Source organism: Anabrus simplex, chromosome 5, assembly GCF_040414725.1.
Source record: "Anabrus simplex isolate iqAnaSimp1 chromosome 5, ASM4041472v1, whole genome shotgun sequence".
Classification (NCBI taxonomy): domain Eukaryota; kingdom Metazoa; phylum Arthropoda; class Insecta; order Orthoptera; family Tettigoniidae; genus Anabrus; species Anabrus simplex.
This window is the reverse complement of record NC_090269.1, coordinates 46,079,231-46,104,340: the sequence shown is the minus strand read 5'-3', so window position 1 is coordinate 46,104,340 and position 25,110 is coordinate 46,079,231. Positions and strand designations below refer to the sequence as shown.

Here is a 25,110-nt window from a genome sequence, read left to right as displayed (position 1 = left end):
CATGCATTCTTTCATTGACATAAGCAATTTTGTTTGCTTATGTACATGTTAACATGATTTTGCTCTGTTCCTATTCCCTTTATGGTAATCCAAAATAAGAATAATAGCATATTTCACATCAAGGATTACAAAAAAGGTATTATTTATTGGTTCATCACATCATTCCTGATTGCTACAAGAAATACTTGCACTCATACCCTTAACACACTACATATGCATTTTCCGGGATAATTTCTTCTACTTCTTTTTCTTCTTTTTAACATTGCACTGACTGAGTTAGGTCTTTTAGGGATGATGGGATAGGAAAGTGCCAAGACTTGGAAGGAAGCAGCCATGGTCTTAATTAAGGTACAGCCCCAGCATCTGCCTGATCAATCTCATTTATCCTTTTTCTAAAATTCACATAAGAACAAATACAGAAAAAATTCTCTGCTCTGTTAGTGCTTCTACAGTATTTCACATCTTTTAAACAGGTGTACAAGCATATAACAGTAAAGAAGAATGTCATCATATTGTATAAAATTATCACTTTCAAAACAAAAACACTACAGTGCACTGGAGTATTTTCTGGCAACCAAAGCATGACATCGGGCAGAAATATTATCATCCATTACTTTAATCAGATCATATGACAAAAGAGTATCATTGTTTTCCTGCAAGTAAATCATTTTATCAACCAAAACAAAGCTCTCAGCAACGCTTTGCATCATCATTTGCAAACCAGTCACTGCCTCTGCTAGTCTGCACAGACCACTGTATTTGCTCCAAAGATGTGTTAAATCTTGACGAACATTCAGAACAACATTCTTATCTTCAGTGATGAAATCATACCTGTTGTATCAAGAACAGAACATATTAAAAGAGACATCTCCAAGAGAGGAAAAAAAAAAAGATATTCCAAGAGCATTTAGTAGAAGAAACCTCAAGAAGCAAAGTTTTTGTTCTGTTTTGTTTTGTCTTGGGTGTAATCAATAACTTGATATACAAACCCAAGATACATTACATAAAATGTACAATACCCAATACAATATAGCTTCCAGACAATGGTACCAAATATAAAAATTATTCACACAATCTTGTACAAATACAAATCATTACCATTCACATTCATCTTTAACCCTCAACCAAACATGTGTACAACGAGAACAATCAACACATATGTGTGGTCCCTGACACTGCTGCTGTATTTATTATTACTGTGAACACAAGAAGAAAACAATGGATATGAAATACACTGCATGGTGTCCTTGTATATTCTTTAGCCCAATTAATAAGAACATGGATATATTTTTTTTAATGCTATTTGTTTTACATTGTACCAACACAGATAGGTCTTATGGAGAGAATGGGATAGGAAATGCCTAGGAATGGGAAGGAAGCTACTGTGGCCTTAATTAAGGCACAGCCCAAGCATTTGCATGGTGTGAAAATGAGAAAACATGGAAAACAATCTTCAGGGCTGCCGACAGTGGGGTTCGAACCCACTATCTCCCGGATGCAAGCTCACAGCTGCGCACCCCTAACTGCACGGCCAACTCACCTGGTGAATATGGATGTAATATATTGCAATCTTTAATTAATAATTACATGAACAACCTTAACCAGGCACAACCCTTCCACATTTCAACATCTCCATCTCAGATACTCCAATGGAGCAGGTAGACCAGTTTTCGTACCTGGATAGTATCCTATCTGTGTGCTGTAACTGTGAGTAAGATGTGGAGAAGAGAATTGGTGCTGCTCATGCACCATTTGGGTAACTACTACACCAGGTGTTCATGAATAAAAACCTGACTATGAACACAAAACTCATGATGTACCATACTGTTGTCATCACAACATTGCTGTATGGATGTGAAACTTGGACCCTTTGCCAACGTAACTTGAAAACGCTTGAATGTTTCCACCCCCAAAAACTTCAATCCATCCTTAGGATCAGAAGGGAAGACCATGTTACCAACACTGCTGTTCTTGAAAAAGCAAATGCCAATAGTATAGAATCGTCCATCATTGGTCATCAGCTTTGATGGACTAAACATGTCCGTCGGATGAGTGATACCAGATTTCCCCGCCAAATCCTGTGTGGTGAACTTTGTTCTAGCAACAGACCTCATGGAGCTCCGACGAGGTGCTAAAAGGACCAGCTTAAGCACACTATAAAAATGACAGATCCACAAACCTGGCACACGCTGGCTCAAGACCGTTCAATTTAGCGCCAAACCTTCCCTGTTGCTGTCAATCTGTTTGAAGGGGAACGACGCAGATATGAAGAGGTCAGGAGGGAAGCATGAAAACTCCATGCGGTACAACCATATGCTCCTCCAACAATTCTGTGCAATCTGTGTGGACACTTGTTCCATGTTAGGGCTGGTCCGTTCAGTCATCAAAAGTACATCCATAGGCAGAAGTTAATTTATTTGAAAAAGATAGTTACAAGTGACTATTTTCATTTTTGACTGTATTGAATTCAAAATATTAAATGTTTAACAATTAATTTATTGAAATCATTATATTATATTATATTATATTATATTATATTATATTATATTATATTATATTATATTATATTATACTAGCATGTACCCACGGCTTTGCCCGCGTTTATTAATTCAACTTTTTTATATAATAAAAAACTATTTTTTCCTTATAGAAATTCCTGTTGAACTATATTTGTGTCCTTCCAAATGGAGCTAAGATATATAGTGTGTATGCTTTTCCAACTCTTGAACAAACCACGCACAGTTGACAATGGGAGAAGCAGCCTTTTCGAAGATGGAGTCATACAACTTTAAGAGATTGTTCTTGTGCCTTGTTGATATTCATAGTGAAACTGAAATAAACAGGGAACTGCAGACATCTAAACTTAAACTGTATATCTGAAGAAATTATTTGAATCCGAGGAATGAATATTACTTCGCTTGTGGCATGCCCAATCAGGAGAATGGCTTCAATAATATTAGTCATCAGTTTCAGAGTTGTGTTCATTGCAGAGGGCAGGATTCTTATTCTTAAGAAGGATAATCAGTGCCACAATCATCCACTCTAAGATGTTTGAGGGTACTCCAGGTGACTCCTAGTCTTTCAAAAGTTCTGCCGTGTAGTCGATAGACTTGTAACTTTGTAGAACATCGGGTAATTCTTGTAAAAGTTGCTTGTTGATGACGTTGACAGCTTCACTTCTTAGAACAAGAATTGCTCTTTGACATAGTCATGCGTAATTGGTGAAATGCTGTGGCCACAAACGTTAAAAATTTATTATAATTTAATCTTCTTTACTATAGCCTATGTTTTTTCTAAATGAAATAATAAAACATGAGATTGAGTTAGTTGAAAGACATCATGGTAACTGGATAATTCTTGTGAGTGTTGCTTATTGATGACATTGACAGCTTCATGTCTTGGTGCAAGAATTGCTCTTAGACACAGCCATGCGTCTTAGGTGAAAACCTGTGCCCACCTATGACAAACATTTCAGATCTCTTTTTTTGCTGTAGATTTGGCTGGGCATCACAGACAGACAGACAGACAGACAGACATCATGGACCGAAGAAAAATGGCTTCCTATTCCACGGACTTAAAATGCCATCTTGACTGATATATGTATTATTCCTTGTTTATTCTTATTGTCTATCTTGTGCCCTATATATTTCCTCCAAATGTATACATGTCCAACCCTTGTCCCCTTTCTCTATGCGGTTTAGGTATGCAGTGAGATGAATCTGCGTAGTGAGTTTTTACGACCAGATATCTTTCATGATGTCAACCTAATCAGATGAGTTATTGAGATTAAATGAATGACATGATATATGATAGTAAGAATGAAGAGGATGAAACCTGGTGCCGGCACATAGCCCACTCCTCTCAAATAGCTCAAGACTTTACGTCCCCATCCGACGGACGAATCACCATCAACAGTATCATATACCCTCACACCATATAAGACCAAAAACGGCTTCCTACACCATGGACGTAGAATGGCGTAGAATTGTGTTCTCTACTTACCTTATGTACATTGCCTAGCAACAGTGACTCTATGCATTTAATCTTGGTGACAGCACGTTGGATTGTCATATCCCAATACACGTTTTCCGATGGTTTTTCGTTCAAAACTCACCAACAAAAGCGAAAATGAAAATTCCGGCTTCGAGGTGCATTCGGACCCCCTTCCATCTACCTATGTTCAAAATTTCAGATCTCTGCGTGCTGTAGATTTTGCTGGGCATCGCGCACAGACAGACAAACAGACAGACACTTCCTTTTATTATATTATATTATATTATATTATATTATATTATATTATATTATATAAAAGTTTAATATAATGATTGTATTCTAGTCTTAAAGACTTTAATAGTATTGAATAGGTGATTTTCAATAAATTAATTGTTAAACATTTAATAGAAGTTAGTTACTCGGAAATGAGATAAGCTACGACCGCTGACATAAATTCTCATTTTTGTGCCAACTACTGCTTGTACAGTGTGAGTCCCGCAAGGGTTGCCATCCATCCTGCATGCCACACGTTGATAAATGAGAGTGCAGTCGCCATCACACCATTACAATATGCTTGTAGAAAACCCATCAACTTTGGTGAATGGATAATCAGGTTGAAAAAATAGAAGAACAATAAAACTTACCCCATTACCTTGATTATATTGAACATGCTTTCCCTCAGTCTGCAAACAAGCATAGCATGTGATGATATACTGGTTCACTCTCTGCTCTTTAGCCTTCATCATCAATTCTCCTTTACCAGATGACACTGGGTGGGGGCAAATGTGGTTCCTCTCCACCATTCCTCATCCAATACTGTGTTCCAGTCCAGGTTCCATTGTCCTATGCAGTTCTTCACAAAGTCCATCCATTGTAATCTAGGTCTGCTGTGTCCTCCCTTCCTCGTCATCTGTCTTTCCAATGCTTATCTTGGCAGTTTTTCTTCTTTCATCCATTTGACATGTCAAAACCATCTCAATCTGTTCTGTTCCAGTTTGTCATTTAGCTCTTTTTGTATGTCTTCATTTCTTACTCTATCTCCTTCCTTGTCTTCTGTACCATACTCCTCAGCAATTTCATTTCTGCTGCCTGCACTCTACTCTCATATCTTTGTGACACTGTCCAGGCCATTGTAGGTACGTAACATCCCCTCGTATATGAATTCTTAGCCTTCATTGGTATATCTTTATTTCACATTAATCTCCATATCTGGTGTTAAAAGGCACTTCCCAGTTGTATCCTTCTGCTAATTTTCATATCCAGTCTTCCATTTTCTTCAGTTCACTTCCTGTTCCTTGTCTCCAATTTTGATAGCTCCTTTTCCTTCTTTACTTCCTCTACTCATCACCCAACATCTTGCTCTTTTCCACGCTAATCCTCAATCCACTTTGTTCAATCCTTCTATTCAGTACATTCAGCTGTTCTTGAACATCCTCCTCATCTTCTCCCAAGATCACATCATCCAAAAAGGATCATTACATTCATTCTTTCCCCTCTATATCTTTCTCCTGCTTCCTTTATGATGTCATCCACCACCGTTGTGAACAGTAAAGGCGACAACACACTCCTCTGTTTTAGCCCATTGTCTATTCCAAACCATTCTATTCTACCCGCTCTTGTCTTCACACAGCTGTAACAGTTATCATATACTGCTTTTATCATTGTTATTAGTTCCTTGCCAATGCCCCTGTGTGTCAGGCTTTCCCAAACTTTTGATCTGGGGATGCTGTCATATTGTTTGTTTGTCCAACCCTTGTCCCGTTTCCCTACGGGGTCGGGTATGAGGTGAGATGAATTTGTCGTGGCGGTTTTTATTTAATGACCGGATGCCCTTCCTGACGTCAACCTCATCGGAGGAGTTAATGAGAGATGAAATGAATGACGTGATATATGATAGTAGGGAGAGGGTGAAACCCGGTGCCGGCACATAGCCTATTCCTGTCGAATAGCACCAAGGGGTCTGCTCAAGGCTTAACGTCTCCATCCGACGGACGAATCACCATCAACAGCGTCATATGCCCTCACTCCATATGAGCACTGCGGAGAGGTTTGGAATTTAATCCAGGCTTTTGGCACGCAATCTAGTGATTAGAAATTGTATACCACCACCTCCCCTACCCTGCCGACCAACATTCTGATGGTGAAAATTTTTTCGACCAACGGGACTCGAACCGGCTAACCTCGGTGTTAGACCGTTTTAGACTTCAGCGCCTTAACGATCATGGCCATCAGGCGGGGCCCTTCTTAAATCTATAAATGTCATTAATATATCCTTCTCATATTTCCAACCATTTTGTATAATCTCTCAGAATGATAATGGGTTCTACTGTTGACCTTCCACTTCATTCCTCTTGTAACTGACTTTCCACCTTTCCTCTAGTTCTTTTTTCCAATATCCCTTCCATTATCTTGTCAACATGGGAGATGATTGTGATTCTTCTGTAGTTTCCACACATCTTATCTGATTTCTTGAATATTGATATTATAACCCCCTTTACCCAATCGTTGGGCACTTTTCTCTCTCTTCACACACACACTTGAGTATTCTATAAGTCCACTGGAGTCCTGCTGCTCCTGCAGCCTTGATCATTTCTATGGCTACTTCATCTATTTCAACAGCTTTTCCTATCTTCATCTTTTTAACTGCCCATTCCACCTCTGTCACTGTGATGCTTGATTCCTTCCCTGTTACTTCTTCTATTCCTGCTGCCTGGATACCTTCTGCATTTCTGGTTTCTCACGTTCAGCAATTCACTGAAATATTCTTTCCATCAGTCTGTCATCTCTTCTGGTTATGTCAGTATTACTCCTTCTTTATTCTTCACAAATCCTGTGTTCACTGTTTCATTCCCACAGTTTCATATAATTTCAAATAATAATTCTTTCTCACAGTTTAAATCTTCCTTTACTTTGTCGGTGAATGTTTCCCAACTTTTCTTTGGCTATTACTTGTTTACAAACTCTTTTCGCTTCCGTGTATCAGGCTCTACTCTTTTCAATCTTTTATGTTTTCCATTCTTTCCAACTTTTCTTCTTTTCCTTTACTTCACCTTTATCATTCCTCCATGTTGTCTTTTTCTCTCTTACTTTTCCTTATGTTCTGCCACATGTTTTCTCTGCACACCTTACAAATGCAGTCTTAAAATTACTCCATTCCTGTTCAGCATGATTAATATCTGTTCTTGGTATCAGTCTTTGTAATTCTTTCCTGAACACTTCCTGAACCTCCTTTTCCTTCAATCTTCAGACTCTAATCTTTCTTCAGCCTTTGCGTTTCTCAATTCTTCTATGGTGCAAGCACTCTATCTTTCAAATACCCTGCAAATAGAGGTCACAAGGTGCTAAAGCGGGAGAGCAAGCTGACCATAAAACTCCACTAATTATTTTGTCCCAAAAACATCACACACTGCATTGAATTTGCTAGGCTGAGTAGCTCAGACGGTTGAGGCGCTGGCCTTCTGACCCCAACTTGACAGGTTCGATCCTGACACAGTCCGGTGGTATTTGAAGGTGCTCAAATATGTCAGCCTTGTGTTGGTAGATTTACTGGCACGTAAAAGAACTCCTGAAGGACTAAATTCCGGCACCTCAGCATCTCCGAAAACCGTAAAAGTAGTTAGTGGGATGATTATTAACATTCACTGAATTACAAGGAAATATCCAAGTGACCTTTCATGCCCAGTCAGCTGAGAAAAATACTTTTTTTCTATGTATCAGTCAGAATTAAGTTGTAAAAAAAAATTGGCCCTACAATTCTTTTAGCACCAAACTCCTATTTTAAGGTCATGAAGTGGTGTTTCATAAATTACTTTAGGATTCCCATGTTACCAATACTGTATTCAAAAAGTAATTCTTAAAAAGAATTTAATAATAATAATAATAATAATAATAATAATAATAATAATAATAATAATAATATTGTTACCGGCTTTACGTCCCACTAGCCGAGATGCCAACTTTCAAGAAAGGCAATTCGTAATGCAGCCGTTTGGGCAGCGAAGGAAGGGGGTGGGGGGGTGGGGGGTTGCGGCGACCGTACAATTTTTTTTGTCCAGATCTTACTAACTTACATATCAATGAAAAATCAATGTACAACATAAAATTCAACCAGATATTCAAAGACTGGCATATAAAGAGTGTATGATTCTTACCTGCTAAAGTAACAGGTGATCTGCACTACATATCTGAGTGGAGGTTGAAGGATCAATTCTTTTGTTGAGTTCTGTAGTTGCTCCCTTAGCAGCTTGTAGTTGCTGTTTGGTAAATGTACATTGGTGACATGCTTTGCCTTTTGATATCATGTGCATCCTCTGCACTAACAAAGCACTTAACAGATCGGAGTTCATATTAGCACGGAACTCAGTCTTGTTCTTCCTCACCATGAAAATGAAAATCCACAGCCTGTTTTCAGTCATCAGACAGGGTCAGAGATGGAATGAATGAAGCCCCCCATCTAGCGGCGAGGATAGGAATTGTGCCGGCTGCCGAAACCTGTTGCACTCCTCGGGGGCAATGATTAATGAATGACAGATGGAATGAAATGATATTGGAGTGTTGCTGGAATGAAATATGACAGGGAAAACCACAGTACCCTGTTCCGCCTAAGCTTTGTCCAGCACAAATCTTACATAGAGTGACTGGGATATGAACCACGGAACTCAGCATTGAGAAGCCAGTGCGCTGGCATCTGAGCCACGGAGGCTCTGTTCTTCCTTACCGTGTGCAACTGAAAATTCGCGGCTACACACATTACAAAACACGTGTGAATGAGATTTTAAGGAACGCAGTAAACAGGGCCATTCTTTCGAGTATTCCTCCCTAAATTTTTGGTTTACTACTAGCGTCACTAATCACGGTAATGTCACCACATGTATTTTCATGTACAAGAAATCACCTCATTATTTCAAACCTTTCGCATTTTGTAACACATGATTAGCATATATCCTAGAAGAGCAATATATGTCAATTTGGCAACCAAAATTGCAATAAATACTTCTTCAACAGTCATGCACATAATATCCACAATGAAACGGAGTTTGTCACCACTTTGCCGCCAAAACAAAGACAAAAGAACTCGCATACTTGCATGGAAGTCTGGTCATGTGATATTATTATTATTAGCGTATGGTAACGTACACAAAACAATACAAAGATTAAATATATAGCACAAAATATTATATTCATAATTACAAGATATACACATAATATTGAAAACAATCATGCAAGCAAAAGGGTTCAAAGAGATAGATCTAAGTTCTCTACCCATTGTATGGCCTCAGAAGAAGCCATCACAAAGTCCTGGCTGGATCCAGCGAATGCCCTTCCAATGCATTCGGTGACAATATGATTGATAGTCTGCTTAACTGCACCACAGTCGCAGGCTGGAGATGATCTCATTCCCCATTTAAACATTGATCCACACCTCCCGTGGTTAATACGTACTCTGTTGAGGGCTACCCATGTCTTGCGAGGCAAATCAAAGCCAGCTGGAAGATTCTTATAATTTAATTGAACAGTGTCTGCCATTGAATCGGAGCTACACTGTTCCACTCTTGTTGCCAATCAGTTTTTGGATTGAAATTCCTCCTAACAAGTTCCTGTGGTGTTCGAATACGAGGAGATCTTTATTTTAGGCGGCTGAATCTGAGGTTAACATCTTCATGGATAGGGAGATCAGGATTGGTTAATATCTTGTTGTATTCTCTAACCAAGTTATTCAATCTTCTAATTCTAGGAGGTTCTATGTGGCTGAGCACTGGCAACCAGAAAAGAGGAGTAGATTTTACTGTGCCACTTATGACACGCGTTGTTTCATTCACGACTGTGTCCACCTTTTTAGCGTGAGAGCTGTTGATCCAAACTGAAGAACAGTACTCAGCTGTGGAAACCACCAGCGCCATAGCTGAAGTACACAAAGTAGATGCAGAAGCTCCCGATGTGGAGCCAGCAAGTTTGTGGATGATGTCGTTGTGTGACCTAAATTTGGCTGCTAGGTTGGTTAGATGTTTCCTGTATGATAGTGTTCGGTCAAGAGCAACTCCAAGATATTTGAGGTCGGCATTGTGAGGGAGAAGACTTCCATTAAGTGACACTTTCAAGGTGATATTCGCTTGCCGGTTATTTAAATGGAAGAAGCAGGTTTCCGTTTTATTAGGGCTTGGTTTCAAGCACCACGTTTTGAAGTATCTGCACAGAACATCCAGATCTGCATTTAAAGTTCTCTCTATCACACTAGCATCCATATGCTGACTAATTATTGCCAGATCGTCGGCATAAGCAAATCGACGAGAGCACGTGACAGGTATGTCTGCAATATACAGGTTAAACAGTAATGGAGGGAGAACAGATCCGCAAAATATACCACTTCACAGGTGCCTATTTTTCCGGTACTGGAAGCACACACTGCGTTCAGCTCATGAAAACTCAAAATAGTCTTAAACAAGGACAGGAAAGGGGCATAAATTATTACTGAGAACTCTGAAAATAACACTCTGAGAATTCAAGCTGTAATGGCATTCCTAGTGCATCCTTTTGAACACTTCATACACTTAGATTTAAAAATCAACAAAAAATCGTAATCTGTGTTGTGTTTCGTAAAGGCGTAACTGTGATGGGTAATTTGTAATTATTACAATTGAATCGTAATTGTTGGCATCTCTGCACTAGCTACTTTTTTATGGTTTTCATAGACAAAAAAGAGAATTTATTATGAAGCTTCCACTTATTCACTACTTAATATCTACTACTCAATAACTAAACAGTCATGCCTAAACAAGAACATGTTTTGGCCTTCTTGTGGCCGTCTTCAGCTACATTCAAATAATGTTTTAATTACATGGCAGTGACATGTTAAAAACAGGATATAAACATTAAAACATTTTTTTATACAAGTTAAATAAATAGGCTCATTATTCTATAAAAATTATGTAGTTGTTAGTTTGTTTGAAAAGCTCTTCAATAATAATAATAATAATAATAATAATAATAATAATAATAATAATAATAATAATAATAATGATGATGATGATGATGATGATGATGATGATGATGATGATGATGATGATGTATAGCCTACAAAGAGGCCTGGTACGGGTCTTTTGAGTTGACAGCATGTAGGCCCCCTGCATGTCTGTAAGAACAGGGCCCTACCTAAGATCAATTCTAAAGAATAAAGATGACAGAAACATCCAGAGCCAGAGGAATTAACCAACTAATGTTCAAATCCCAGACTCAGCTGGGAATCAAATCTGGGACCCCTTGGACCAAAGGCCAGCATGCCAACCATTCAGCCATGGAGCTGGACACTACAGTCTGTAATTAAGGCTGTGGTCAAGCTGGTCTGAAGCCAGTACTCAGTAACTTCCCAACAATGGAGTGATTTCTGGAGTCCACTGATGAAGGAACCTATCGTAGAGCATCTACATGATTTAGCAACTAGCTTTAGAGATTACTTCCCTGGATCAAATCCTAAAAATATGCTTGCTGTTTAAAGCAAATAAAAAAACAACAAGCAATTGTTTTAGGATTTGTGGATAAGAAATCCTTTTGAACACAGTGAGGGACAATTCACAATTATAGCTGAGGAGGAGCAAGCTGAAATTATTGAAGTGAAATGTGATGGTTCAGCAAAGACATTTTTCAGTTCTGGGTAAGGTATTCTCAGATTATAATAAAGTATGCAAAAAAGCTTTGAAATATCTATTATACAGTAGTCACATTTTGTTCCATATATCTTTGAGAGCAAATATTATCACAGTCAAAATGGGATGATTTCTATTTTTGTTCCCTAACTCAGGTAGCGCCCTTGCACAGCCTGTGAGTTTGCATTCAGGAGATAGTGGGTTAGAACCTCCCTATCGACAGCCCTGAAGATTGTTTTCCGTGGTTTCCCATTTTCACACCAGGCAAAGGACTGGGGCTGTACCTTAATTAAGGCCATGCCTGCTTCCTTTCCACACCTAGCCCTTCCCTATCCCATAGTCGCCACAAGACCTATCTTTGTCGGCGCGACATACAACAGAGTGTAAAAAAAAAATTGTTTTTCTCTTTTTTCTTTTTCTGCCTCTTTTGCTTCATTGTGGATCATCTCATCTTTTCAAAGATCCAGTTGGTAACAATGCTTTCAATTTTTACAGGCAGAATAATATTATTACTTTTTTATTTAATCCATTTACCCTCCACAGTTGGTTTTCTCCCAGGACTCAGCAAGGGATCCCACCTCTACCACCTCAAGGGTAGTGTCCTGGAGCGTGAGACATTTGGTCGGGGATACAACTGGGGAGGAGAACCAGTACCTCGCCCAGGCCGCCTCACACGTAGAATAATAAAAGTGACACAAAATAAATGTACATTTCAATCAGGTCCTGATGCTTACTAAGAAAACATCATTAAGATTTTACTACAGCTAAAGACCTTCATGCCATAATTTCAAACTTCTACAGTTCGGGAGAGTTTGAGATAGTTAAAAAAGTTCACCATTAGTCTTAAATAGAGTTAGTGGCAGTCTGAGACAGGTCTCTACCACAGAATTAGAACTAACTACAATAGTTGAAATTTGTACTTTCAGCAATAGATTGCTGCCAATGACATGCTTTCATACAGAAGAACTTATTGTAAATAATGGAACTGCCAAAAATTAAGGGTTTTTGTATACATAATTTTACAGACCCCTTAAACTGGAAACCACTGGCCTAGAGTATATGAATAGTTTAAACTTCACATTCACTTACCTTAATAAAATATCTTCAAGAATAGAACTAAACGTATGATGTCGAGTCTTTCGAACTCCTCTGCGTCGTTTCTTCTTCAACGTAACTCCAGCTACAAAAGTACCATACATTACCATATTAATCAAACTACATAAATACTGCAGTAAATGAATACAGTCCTTTCCTTCTCAAAGAAGGAATACTCACAAGAACTTACTTCCTTGCTTGTTGAACGAGCACAGGTTGACATAATTGTCCATGTACGTACTAAAAAACCTAAGATGACACCTAGCGACCTGAGCAATTATTTTACATCAATAAACCAGTTTTCTCTCTTCCATAGTTCACTACTATTAAGGGCATAATTTATTTTGTTTCTACAAAAGGAAAAGAGGCCTTGAACAAAGGGAGAAGTCTGAGCTTAAGGGACTTGTGGGGAAAGAAAACTAAAAGTGTTACAGATAAGGAGGGCAAAGAGCATCTCAAAATGTCCGAAAAAGATGAAATGGAAGTGGAAAGTGAGAGGACTATAATAACGAGAAGTAAATCAAGTAATGTGACAGAGGGGAGTAAAAATAAGGGAGGAAGTGGAGATAAAGGGGAGGTTAGGTTATAACTAGACTGGAAGATAGGATTTGTAAATACTGAAGGATTGTTAAACAAGATAGGTAATGAAGAAGTAATAAAATTAGTACAAAGCTTCGATATTGTGGTGCTCCTAGAGACGTGGTTAAAAATAGGAAAGGTGTTAACGTGGAGGGGGTTTGTAGTCAAGTACAAATCCAAAAGAAAAGAACGAACCAAAGGTAGTGAGTTAATCGAAGAAATTGAGAATGAGATGCAAGAGGTGGTCTGGGTCAGGTTTAATATGGGCAGTGAGAAAGGGAGAGAAAGGAAGGTATGCTTGGCTTTTATATACTGTCCCCCAAAAGTTCCACATATGCTAATGATAAATTCTTTGAGGATTTATTATTGGAAACAAGTGTCATAGGAGGGAAATATGAAGAAGATGGAATGATGCTATTTGGTGATTGGAACGCCAGGATAGGTGATCTGTGTTCAATATTCAGCAAAGAAGATGAGATGATGATGGGGAGAAGATGTAGTGAAAATAAAGAAAGAAATATTATACGCGAACCTATTCTTGAGCCCGATTTTTACGCGGTGAGGAGTAAGGAGAATATGAATTTTCTAAACATTTATTATCTTACGCGAACAACTGTGTCACACATACATTATTTAACATTATATAACATTTCTCGTTGCAAATCTTGTTCCCAGCATGAATTATATAGTTTGGCTTTGTTGGGTAAACAACAACAGTACTAGTTAGTAAAGTGTACGCCAGATGTCACACAGCGATTCATAGTTTGGGTGTTTCAAAGGTTGCCTATACGGATGCCGAAAATAACCAAGGTCTACCGATTCAGCACTAGGGAGGTCAGGGCTCAAGAGAAAGTTCGCGTATAATAGTTATGAGGTAAAATTCTTAGAATTATGTGCTGCAGGCAAATTTCATATTTTGAATGGCTGGTAGGAAGGAGATAGGAAAGGAAAGTTGACATATATTACATCACAGGGTGGAAGTGTTATAGATTTAGTAGGAAGTGTTATAGATTTAGTAAACAGCTTGGAAGACATGTTAGGGAGAATTAAGAGGATAGAAATCGGGGATTGTGTTGAACCTCACCATGCCCCGCTTTGGGTGATTATGGAAAGAAGTGAGAGAGAGGAAAAGAAAGGTGAGAAAAAGAGGAGTGTTGAGAAGGGTGTAGGATATATTAAATATAAATGGTCAGAAAATGTAAAACAGGATCTAGATGCTCTTATAGAAAATGAACTGCAATTAATTAAGTGTGGACGGGAGACAGCGTTGAGAATAGACAATGTTGATTGAGCACTGGAATTAATTGAATACCCAATTAAGAAGGTAGCCCAGATAGCTAGATGTAAGAGAGGACAGAAGGGGAAGAAGGGTGGGTGGTACAAGAGTGTAAGGAAATGAGAAAAATAGTCACGAAGTCCTTAAAAGATTATAGAAAGCATGGAGGGAGTGCTAAAAGAGAAGTTTTTTTTTTTTTTTTTGCAAATTAAGAAAAGAATATTTAAAATTGCTGAGAGGAAGAAAGTATGGATGAGAGAACAAGCAGAGGCAATAAATAGGGAGTGCAGGATGAAGCAACCTGAAAGGGTGTGGGACAGAGCAAATAAAATTAATAAGGGAGGGAAGAAGATTGACAAACCGAGTATCGACTACGACCAATGGAATTATACAGGAGGGCAAAAAGGCCATATGGAGGAATGTGGATATACAGAAGTACGAGCTTGATAAAAAAATGTCAAAAGAAGAAGTATTAGGGGTGATAGGAAAAATTAAGTGTAGGTCGGCTGATGGATGCAAGGGCATCAATACCTTGTTTTGGAAAGAAATAGGCAAATATAGTCAGATGATAGAGGGCATAGTAAAACTATGTAACAAGGTTTTCCATGGTGGCAGGTTTCCAAAAGAGTGGCAAACGGGGATTATATGCCCAATCTACAAAAAGAAGGATGAGAGGAATTTTGCAAGTAATTATAGAGGTATAACCTTACTAGACTCCTTGAGCAATATTTATACAGGTGTACTGGTGAACAGACTGAGGGACTGGGCGGAAAAGCCGTCAATACTGTCAATTTTTCAGGGTAGCTTCAGAAAGGGTACAAGAACAACTAATATGACACTCAAGATGATTTTGGAGAAATATTTGAATAAGGAAGGAGGTAAAGTATATCTAGCTGCTATTGATTTTGAAAAAGCTTTCGATGCAGTGAGTAGAAGCACGTTAATAGAAAAATTAGGAAGGGTGGGAGTTTCAGGAAAGATCATCCGAGTGACTGAGGCTATATATGATAAAGTTTATTGCTGTATTAAATTGGAAGAAAATTTAGTAAGCAGTCTGATTGAATGTAAGATGGGATTAAAACAGGCTTGTAAGCTATCGTTGATTTTATTTCTATTATTCATAAATGACATTTTGCAAGGTCACAGAGAGAAAAACTGGGCATTGCCAGTTGTAAACGATGTAGAGATCCCAGGATTGATTTTTGCCAATGATGTGATATTAATGACCTTAACAGGGTGGGGTTTACAGAGAAGTTTAAAGGCAGTTTCCAAATATGCTAGGATGTGGTCCCTGAAAATTACCTGTAATAAATCGAAGGTGATGTTAGTCCGAAAGAACAGGGCGAGAAAGAAGGAGAGGAAATGTGTGGTCCAGGGGGAGATGATTGAAGAGATAGATAGGTTTGAATATCTAGGAGTACTTATAAACAAAAGATGGGAATGAGAGGATCAAATTAAGGGAGCGAAAAGGAAAGGGGTGGCAGCTCTCTCAGTGGTTAAGATTCTGGAGACTAGGTACCCGGGTATAAAGTATAGTACTCAAAGGATGGTGTTAAAGTCCTTAGTTTGGAGCAGAGTAATGTATGGAGCTGAACTATGGGGTCTAGAGGAAGGAAGAGACATGCAAAATCAGATTATTTGTAAATTGTTTCATTGTTCCCGCAGTGTACTGCAAATGCGGTGGCGATACTAATTTGTGGGGAGTATATAGAAGTTGAATGTGTGATGAGGGTACTTAACTATTGGATGTGATTACAGAAAGGGGAGGGGGTATAGTGTTACAATCAGCCTACCAGCAACAGCTGAAAAGTATGTATGCTGGGAGCTGGCTGTCGAAGATTAAAATGTATGTGGAAAGGTTGGGTATGGGATACATACAGCATGTGGTTTGGTATAAAAGGGGTAGAAACAGTCGGAGAACAATTTTAAGGTGGGTTAAGGATAGACAGCAGCAACGACAGACGGAGGAATGTAGGAAGAGAGCATCCATAAGCATATTTAACAATGTAAGCCAAGTATCAAGGATAAATATTGGTAATGTGGATAGGTCAGTGAGAGGAGGTTTACTGTGGTGGATTTTGGGCTTGTACTAAAACAAGGGGTGGATCAGAAATAAAGATATGTATACTGTATGGAGAAGTGATTGAGGACATGCACATGTTAGGTCGATGTAAAGAAACAGAAAAAGTGAGCATGAAACTTTTGAGTGTAAGGCACCTAGAGCTAGTAAAACAGGGTAACAAGCAGGAAATTCTTGGGTGAGTGATTAAAGAATGGAATAGGGTAGGGAATCTGAATTGGTATTTATGTGCTGTAAAATAATTATGTGTTAAAAAAATTAAAAGAAGTGACTGTGTAAATTCATTTAGGGTAGGGAATCTGAATTGGTATTTGTATTTAAAAATTAAAAGACGTGACTAAAAGAAGTGATTGTTTAAGTGGGCTAATGAGACAATTGGACATGTAATCAAACGAGTGGGGCAGCGTGTGTAATATTTTGCGTTGTCGATATTGGGTACCTAGGTAGTGAGTTATAAAAGTATAAAGAGGAAGGCAGGCACGAGACTCAGCAGATTAAAGAAATGATAAGGGTGGATCAGCAAGTCTTGTACAGTGAGGTAGGTCACGATAAGGAGCAAGCAGCCTTGTCGAGAAACAATGAAACATGAATCAATGACAACAGTTGCTGTGCTCCAGCATATGGCACGGAATGTAAATAGATCAAGACTTGCTGATTCAAACAGGGTTGGTGAGGAAGTTTTTAATTCTTTGTTTTGTGTTGCTGCGTTGCAGAAATGAAGTGGATTATCAGTAATCACCCTCTGCACCCGAGAAAAATTTGAGTCAAGTCCAAAGCATGCTCCTTCATTCTCCATAATGACACCCCTTTTGCCCTTCCCTCTAGTAATCTATTTGAAAGTATATCATATTACACAAAAACGTATGCACACAACCTGTCAGTTCTATGATAAAACATATCTTGTAGCTTGTTTCTCATGCAGCATCTGCTTTTCAGTGTAGTTTTTCTTGAAGCATCCTTCCTACTGTAATGACATTTTCGTCCTCTGAACCATAAGCGATTCCAGTGTAGATGTGTTTACTGTAGGCCTCACTTCTTTTTCAATCTTTATGTCAACTGTCAGGTACACTTAACACAGCAAATACAGCATTACTGAAGGATTTATAGTGGAGAAGAGCAGCACCTGAGCTCCTTCATTCACAATGAATTTTACAACGCTTATGGGTAGCAAAAGGAAGTCACGATCGAATAAGTATCGTTGCCAACCCACAGCATTGAAACAAGACAATTTAGAAGAAAGGCTCGAAAGGATTGAACATTTTTCCTTCTTTTCTTTTTTTTTTTTTCTGTAGAAATTTTTTTTTTTGTGATAATGTCAGCTTTTCCGTAATAATTTCCTCTTGGACCATAATTCCGTAATTGTGAGGTGAAATCCGCAGTAATTATGGACAATCCATAGTAGTTGGCACCTCTGTATGTTGCCAGTATAAATTTCACCTGTTGAAAAATTAGGTGGTTGTGTGTTCATTGTGTTATTGAACAGCCTTTCTTTGAATACGAGAATGGTCTTTTGTATTTGGTTTGATTGTGATTATTGTTTTAGTTTCCTCATGTAACTCATAATTTTTCCTAGTTTTGCTTGGGTTTGTAAATGTTGCTATTTTTCTCAGTGGTGATCGGTTAGGTTAGAAAACTGTAAGATCTGGAGAAAAATAAGTGTACTATACTATTTTGTTTCTACTATCTGAATGTTTCAAAGGCTTCACACTATTCAACATCTGTATGTGACACCATTCTTTAGATTCTGTACAAATGTAAAAATGTGTAATTAGAAACAGCACATAGATACTCTGAAGAAATAACTCATGGTTCCTTCATCATGAGAGTGTGCTAGAGGACCAGCTGTCAGTAGATCTTGCCATTTGCACAGAAAACAAAACTAACCCGTCATTCCTCGACCTACGTACTCCCATGATCTGATCCCTGCAAACTTACTTTCTTATTTATTTCCAAAGCTGAAATCTTCAATGAGAAGACAAAGATTTGAACAAGAGAAGAGGATGAACTACATTAGCAGAGATAGTTACACGTGATCACATAAAACAGCAATTTTGAGACTGCTTTCAAAACTGGAAATAGTAAGAAGAATGGCACATCAACCACAGAGGATAGTATTTTGAATGATCATTACTCATCTCTCTAACAGGAATGGGTAGGGTCATGACCGACCTGTTGTGTTTCTCCAAAAGTCATACATATGAACTAAAATCTAGAATTCTTCTTAATGAAAAGAGGGATATACCATATTTCTCTGAATCCAAGAACACATTTTTTAATCAGAATTTCAGGTGAAAAATCAAGGATCATCTTGCATTTGCAACCTAACAGTAATGAAGGCCACTGGCAACTACCACGGTAACCATACTGCTACCATTCAACCCCGTGCGCGGACATTCAACCTCCATGTCTTTATTATACATCGTAAACCACTGAAGCCAGCCAAAGACAGCAAGCAAGATGTGCGTCTAGTAACAGCCAGTACCTGACGCTTAGTAAAAGTAACAGTTTTATAGACAACAGGAATATTTTCGTGATTGATCGTCGTAGACACATAGAACAGGTATCGCTGGCAAAATTTCAAGGGGATCTCATTGATATTATGATGCCAACTTTATGTTAATAGTTATTAAACATGCAGAAATAAAGAATAATTGTGCAGTCGCAAGAAAATACTTTATAACTAAAGCCAATGTTTGGCATTGGCATGAAGATAAAGATAGTCTAAAAAAGCATACTATACAAAAAAGACATTCAGCGACCCGCAACAAGGATACTTTGAAGAAGTTGAACATGAAATTGTGAGATATGTGCACGAAAAATGCAAGGTTGGAATGGTCATAACACAAGATGTGACATGAATGTGCGCTCACAAAGAGGAATTCCCTGAACTTGCAAAGGCAGTATCAGATACAGTACCTCTAATGAAAATTATTAGGTAAGTAGGTAGGATTTACATGATGTGTGTGTATGAGTGCGTGCATGTGTGTGTGTGTTTTTTTTCTCAAATTAAATATATTCGTTATAAATAAAATTATTTCACAAAGCACTTCTTAAGCCTGATTTAATTTTTTTGAAGGCAAAAGCAGGGATTGTTTTGCATTTAGGGTCATCTTGGATTCAAAGAAATACGGTAATTTCAGAACAAATAAAACACTGACAATGACAAGTAGTCAATGCAGTCAGTGTAGCATCACATGCCTAAATCTAGATCATCTAGAAAATGTGCTGCTATATGTACCTTTAGGAATTTTATACTAGTGCAATAGATAGGTTCAAATCCCATAGAACAACAAAACTCACAGATTTTCGTATTTGGAAAATATGAAGTTTGTCTCAAGAGTTATAGCCAAAGCTCACCATTTTTAGCGTAGAGGTACAAGACAGCTCGTGCCATCAAGTTCAAACTGTGCTCCGCATGGTCGTCTTCAGAACGTTGCTCCCACTTTGCACAAGTTTCTTGAGAAGCCAACCTAAGGAATGGACGGCAAAGGAAAGTTCTGGCATCCATGAACACAGTGTCCATTGACCTCTTCAAGGTTTTACTTTGTGGAAAATACTTGAAGATTTCTTGCTCATCTCTACACTCCAAGAGAGACATCTTGTGGTAACAACAAGGTAGCACAATGAACAGCTGTAGAACAGGCAGGTTGAGGAAAAGATCAGACGCACTAGCAGCGAGATCACCACAGCAATGGAGACCAACAAGACAAGCATCACTACTATCTTCAGTATCTGCATGACCTACGAAAATATAAACACGCTCCAGAATAACAAAGAAAAGTACACACCAGACAAGTTGGCCGTGCGGTTAGGGGAGTGCAGTTGTGAGCTTGCATCCGGGAGATAGTGGGTTCAAATCCCACTGCTGGCAGCCCTTAAGATGGTATTCCATAGTTTCCCATTTACACACCAGGAAAATGTACCATAATCAAGACCACGGCCACTTCCTTCCCACTTTTAGCCCTTTCCCATCCAATCATCGCCATTAGACCTATCTGTGTCGGTGCGATGTAAAGCAAATTGTAAAGAAAAAAAATTTACAGTAATATTTTCGAAACAAAAGATATAACTTGAGCTGGAAAATGAAAGTCTTTCATCTAAGACTCTTATAGTATAAATAATAGGACCTGTACCTAAAGAATGGATGCTCTAATCATAAAGGTTTTAACTACAGGGTCTCTCATATAAACTCAGACCAAACGCATGGTGTTCGTACTCTGCACTGCGGCAGCTGCCTCAGTCGAACTTACGTTGTGCGCCCGCCCTGCTTTAAGCTTATGTCGTCCTTCCTGGGTTATACAGGCATTGTATCTGGTAACTACATTCTGGCTGACACAAGTGAGTTCTGCCACTGTAGTGTTTCTAATTTGAATTTGTAATGGGTTATTTTCAGTTCCTCCACGGTGTGAGGATTTGCTCGATACATTTTGTTCTTTCAGTTTACCTCACAAGTAAATATCACACACTGTTAGATCTGGAGAATGAGGGGGAAATAGACCAGCACTGATCACTCTTGTCTGCAAACAACACGCACGCAATTTTTCTTCTTCCATTAACCGATGGAAGAACGACGTTGAAATGTCATCTTGGTACCTCTCGAAAACAATAGGCCCAATTATTAGTCTTGCACTAATGGCACACCAAACACCAATCTTCCTATCATAATGAAGGACTTTATAAACACCATTAGAAATTTCTGCACACCAATAGTGAGAGTTATGACTGTTCACATGACTATTAAGATGAAACCAGAACTTTTAGATATGAAAATATGGTGTTGCAATGATAAATGTCTCACCATATTAACACCTGAGATTTCAGACTGGCATCTGATGCTTGCCATGTCGAATGCGTGCAGGCTGCTTGCAAGGTCAAGCAAGAACTATGCGTGTGGCTCCCATACTGCAGCTGCCGTAGCACAGAGTACAAACATCGTGCGTTCGGTCTGGATATAGATGAGAGATCTTCTATACATATTTAAAGACTTTCATTTTCCAGAGGAAATCTAGTACAGTACAGCTGAAATGGAGAAACGAGTGTCACGGAGATAGTGGCAAAGTTACTGCCAAAAAAAAATGTCAGCATTCAATTCTGTGCTGATTGTTAGTTCCAACTTGAGTATTTTCTGACAAAGATTTCTGTTCTGAAATTGAAATCTTCACACAGATAATGAATAGTCGCAAAAAAAAAAAAGAATTACATGAAATTTTCTTCAAAGGAAACAAGTAAAAAAGAGCCCATCTTAGTCAATAAAAATTGAATCTTTAAAAACTAGTATAAAAGTATACAAACAGTACATGTTTTGGACTTCATTTGGCCTCTTTCAGCCATGAGAACAAATTACAATGACAGAAAACTAGTGAAAATGACTAAAAATGTTAAAAATATTAAAACATTACACTGAAGAGTAGTGTTAACCGATGTTAACTGAAGAAAATATTTTATAAAAAGTACTTATATTAAAGAAATTTGTTTATCTTGATTGTGGGAAAGTTCCATTGAGAATGGAAAATTGGTCACAAAGAAAGAACATAAAGGCACTCATTCCTAAAAGAATTTATTTATTTAATTATTTAATCGTATGGTGATTATAACTACAAATTTATAAGTCCAGGTCCAAGTGTTTCAGCCATTCTACAGCACTTTCTGAAAGATGATACAGGTCGCTGGGGGTTCCGGAGTAGGCATGAAGGGGGCACCGCAGGATGACATGGTCCATGGTCTGCTCCCCCTCACCATATTCACACATTGGAGAATCCATCCAACCCCACTTGTGGCGTAAGGTGATTCAATTGAGCTTGTTGGTAATAAAATAACTTAATACACACTTGATAGGAACTTGATATAAACGATTAAATTTTACGTCAACATGGAACAATGAGTAGCTGGTGAGTAAAACTGTGAGTGGTGGGAATTAACTACTACTCACTGTTTTGTGCTGACATCAAATATCATTTATATCTTTATTTCTCAAGTGTGTTTTTAAGTGACTTTATTACCAACAAACTATTCTCGAATACAGAATACAGAAATCAATGCAGAATGATTATGTATCTTCCAACATCGAGATGGGATACCAAGAGAATTTTTTTATTTTTTTATTTTTAGAAATGAGTGCCTTTATGTTCTTTCAAAGTGACCAATTTTCCACTGTCAATGGAACTTTTTCACAAGCAAGATGAATGAATTTCTTTAATATGAATATTTTATAAAAGTTTTTCAATATTTGTAATATTTTTGGTCATCTTCAGTAGTTTTCTGTCATCGTGATTTATTCTCGTGGCTGGAGAAGGTCAAATGAAGTCTGAAACATGTACCATTTATACCCCTTCCAGACCGTGTACACACAATTGTGCGGGTTCGTATTTTATTTATGTCTGAGCTTATTTGACGTTTTCTTGGTGCTAGACTGGACTGCAGTGCTTGTGCAGGACAAGTAGCATGTACTTCAGTTGTTTTTATTTAGCGCTTGACCACCAGGTGGCAGGAAGAAGAGTTTAAAACTACAGTTCATCGGCAAGATGGCAGGAAGCAGTAATGCCTAAAGTATTTATTTATTGCATTCACATTAAACTAGAAGTTTTACTGAATATCAGAATGTAATCAATGAAGTGTTTAAATTGTTTAGCGAACGTAAACTGTGAACTTACATCATCGTACATAATACCATGAAGTTTTGAATGTTGATGTGCACAATTGTGCGGGCTAGGTTTCCCAACAGGCAATGCATCCAGGAGTGCTGGGTTCTGCCACCAAAAGGATTGTGAAAGTAGAACTCGTAATCTATGTGAGAAATGTAATGTATAAGATTTAAATTGTGCTAAATCATTCCACACTGTGAAATAGAACATTTGATCAGGTACATGTGTATATTCACGTGTACAGAGCTGATTTTTTATAATTTTTTATTTTTTTAAGTAGTGAATTAAGTCCTGACACGCATAATTGTGAATTGTGTGGGTGCTGTTTTACAGATGATAGTTCTTATTTTTAAAAATAAACTGTAAACACACATATTTAAGAGCATTTTAGTAAGTTTTGACGTACAAACAAAAAATTCGACCTCCAGTTTTCTTTCAGGTCTGACGGCCAGTTGCTATGGAATGGGAGTGGGCATCTCGGATATATTCTGAGTCATGGCCCACTTTGTACTCAGACAGCTAGGACTATACAATCCACCGAAGGTCCCTAACCCATTAGAGGAGAGATCCTTGCTTGGACTATGTGCAAGTAGGGTAACATTGTGTTTCATGAATTTACCGAGCTCAGAACATTTTAAGCAAGCCTCGGACCTATGGGGTAACAGAGTACTACTCCCATTTGACGGGTGAGGGACTCCTTGGGAACAGCTTTGCGAACGAAATGGAATTCGATGGGGAGCTATCAATAATAATGGGGCTTATGGAAGAAAGAAAGTAAAATTGGCTGAGTCAGCAAAGAGGATGCATCTGGATGTGCTAGGAATAAGTGATATTTGGGTAAGGGGAGATAATGAGGAAGAGATAGGAGATTATAAAGGGTACTTGACGGGTGTTAGAAAGGGAAGGGCAGAGTGTGGGATAGGGCTGTTTATCAGGAATACTATTGTAGCAACATAGTTTCTGTTAGGCAGGTAAATGAGTGAATGATGTGGGTAGATTTGGCAGTTGGAGGAATTAGGATGAGAATTGTCTCAGTGTATTCACCTTGTGAGGGTGCAGATGAGGATGAAGTTGAAAAGTTTTATGAAGCAATGAGTGACATCGTAGTCAGGGTCAACAGCCAAGGATAAGATAGTGCTTATGGGCAATTTCAATGCGAGAGTTGGAAATAGAATTGAAGGATATGGAAGGGTGATTGGTAAATGTGGAGAAGATATGGAAGATAATGGGAATGGGAAGCATATGCTGGACTTGTGTGCTAGTATGGGTTTAGCAGTTATGAATACATTCTTCAAGCATAAGGCTATTCATCACTACACATGGGAGGCTAGGGCAACCAGATCCATAAAAGACTATATCTTAATCGACTTCGAATTCAGGAAGTCTGTTAGGAATGAACAAGTTTTTCAGGGATTTTTCGATAATACAGACCACTATCTAATCTGTAGTTAACTAAGTATCTCTAGGCCTAGGATAGAGAAAGTGAAATCTGTCTGCAAACGAATAAGGGTAGAAAATCTCCAGGATGAGGAAATTAGAAGTACATGGATATGATTAGTGAGGAGTTTCGAACAGTAGACATTAAGCAGGTTCAGGATATAGAAAGAAAATGGATGCCATACAGGGATACTGTAGTAGAAACAGCAAAGGAATGACTAGGAACAACTGTGTGTAAAGATGGGAAAAAGCAAACATCTTGGTGGAATGAAGTGATAGCAGCTTGTAAACGTAAAAAGAATCAGAAATAGCTCCAAACAAGGACCGATGCAGACAGGGAAATGTACGTAGATGAAAGAAACAGAGCGA

At 38.3% G+C, this 25,110-nt stretch overlaps 1 protein-coding gene across 2 annotated transcripts in view; it reads right to left on the bottom strand.

The window, feature by feature from the left end:
* Positions 1-396: 396 nt before the first annotated feature.
* The window catches only part of LOC136873727 (presequence protease, mitochondrial), a 111,970-nt gene continuing 87,256 nt past the window's right edge, over positions 397-25,110 (bottom strand). The window contains exons 6-8 of one of the 2 annotated variants that reach the window (XM_067146876.2): positions 20,021-20,404; positions 12,723-12,813; positions 397-831 (exon numbers count right to left, since the gene is read on the bottom strand). In XM_067146876.2, coding sequence (XP_067002977.2) covers positions 546-831; positions 12,723-12,813; positions 20,021-20,404 — 761 coding nt within the window. In that variant the 3' untranslated portion in view covers positions 397-545. The remainder of the gene's footprint in view (positions 832-12,722; positions 12,814-20,020; positions 20,405-25,110) is intronic. The other variant, XM_067146877.2, reaches the window with a different exon arrangement.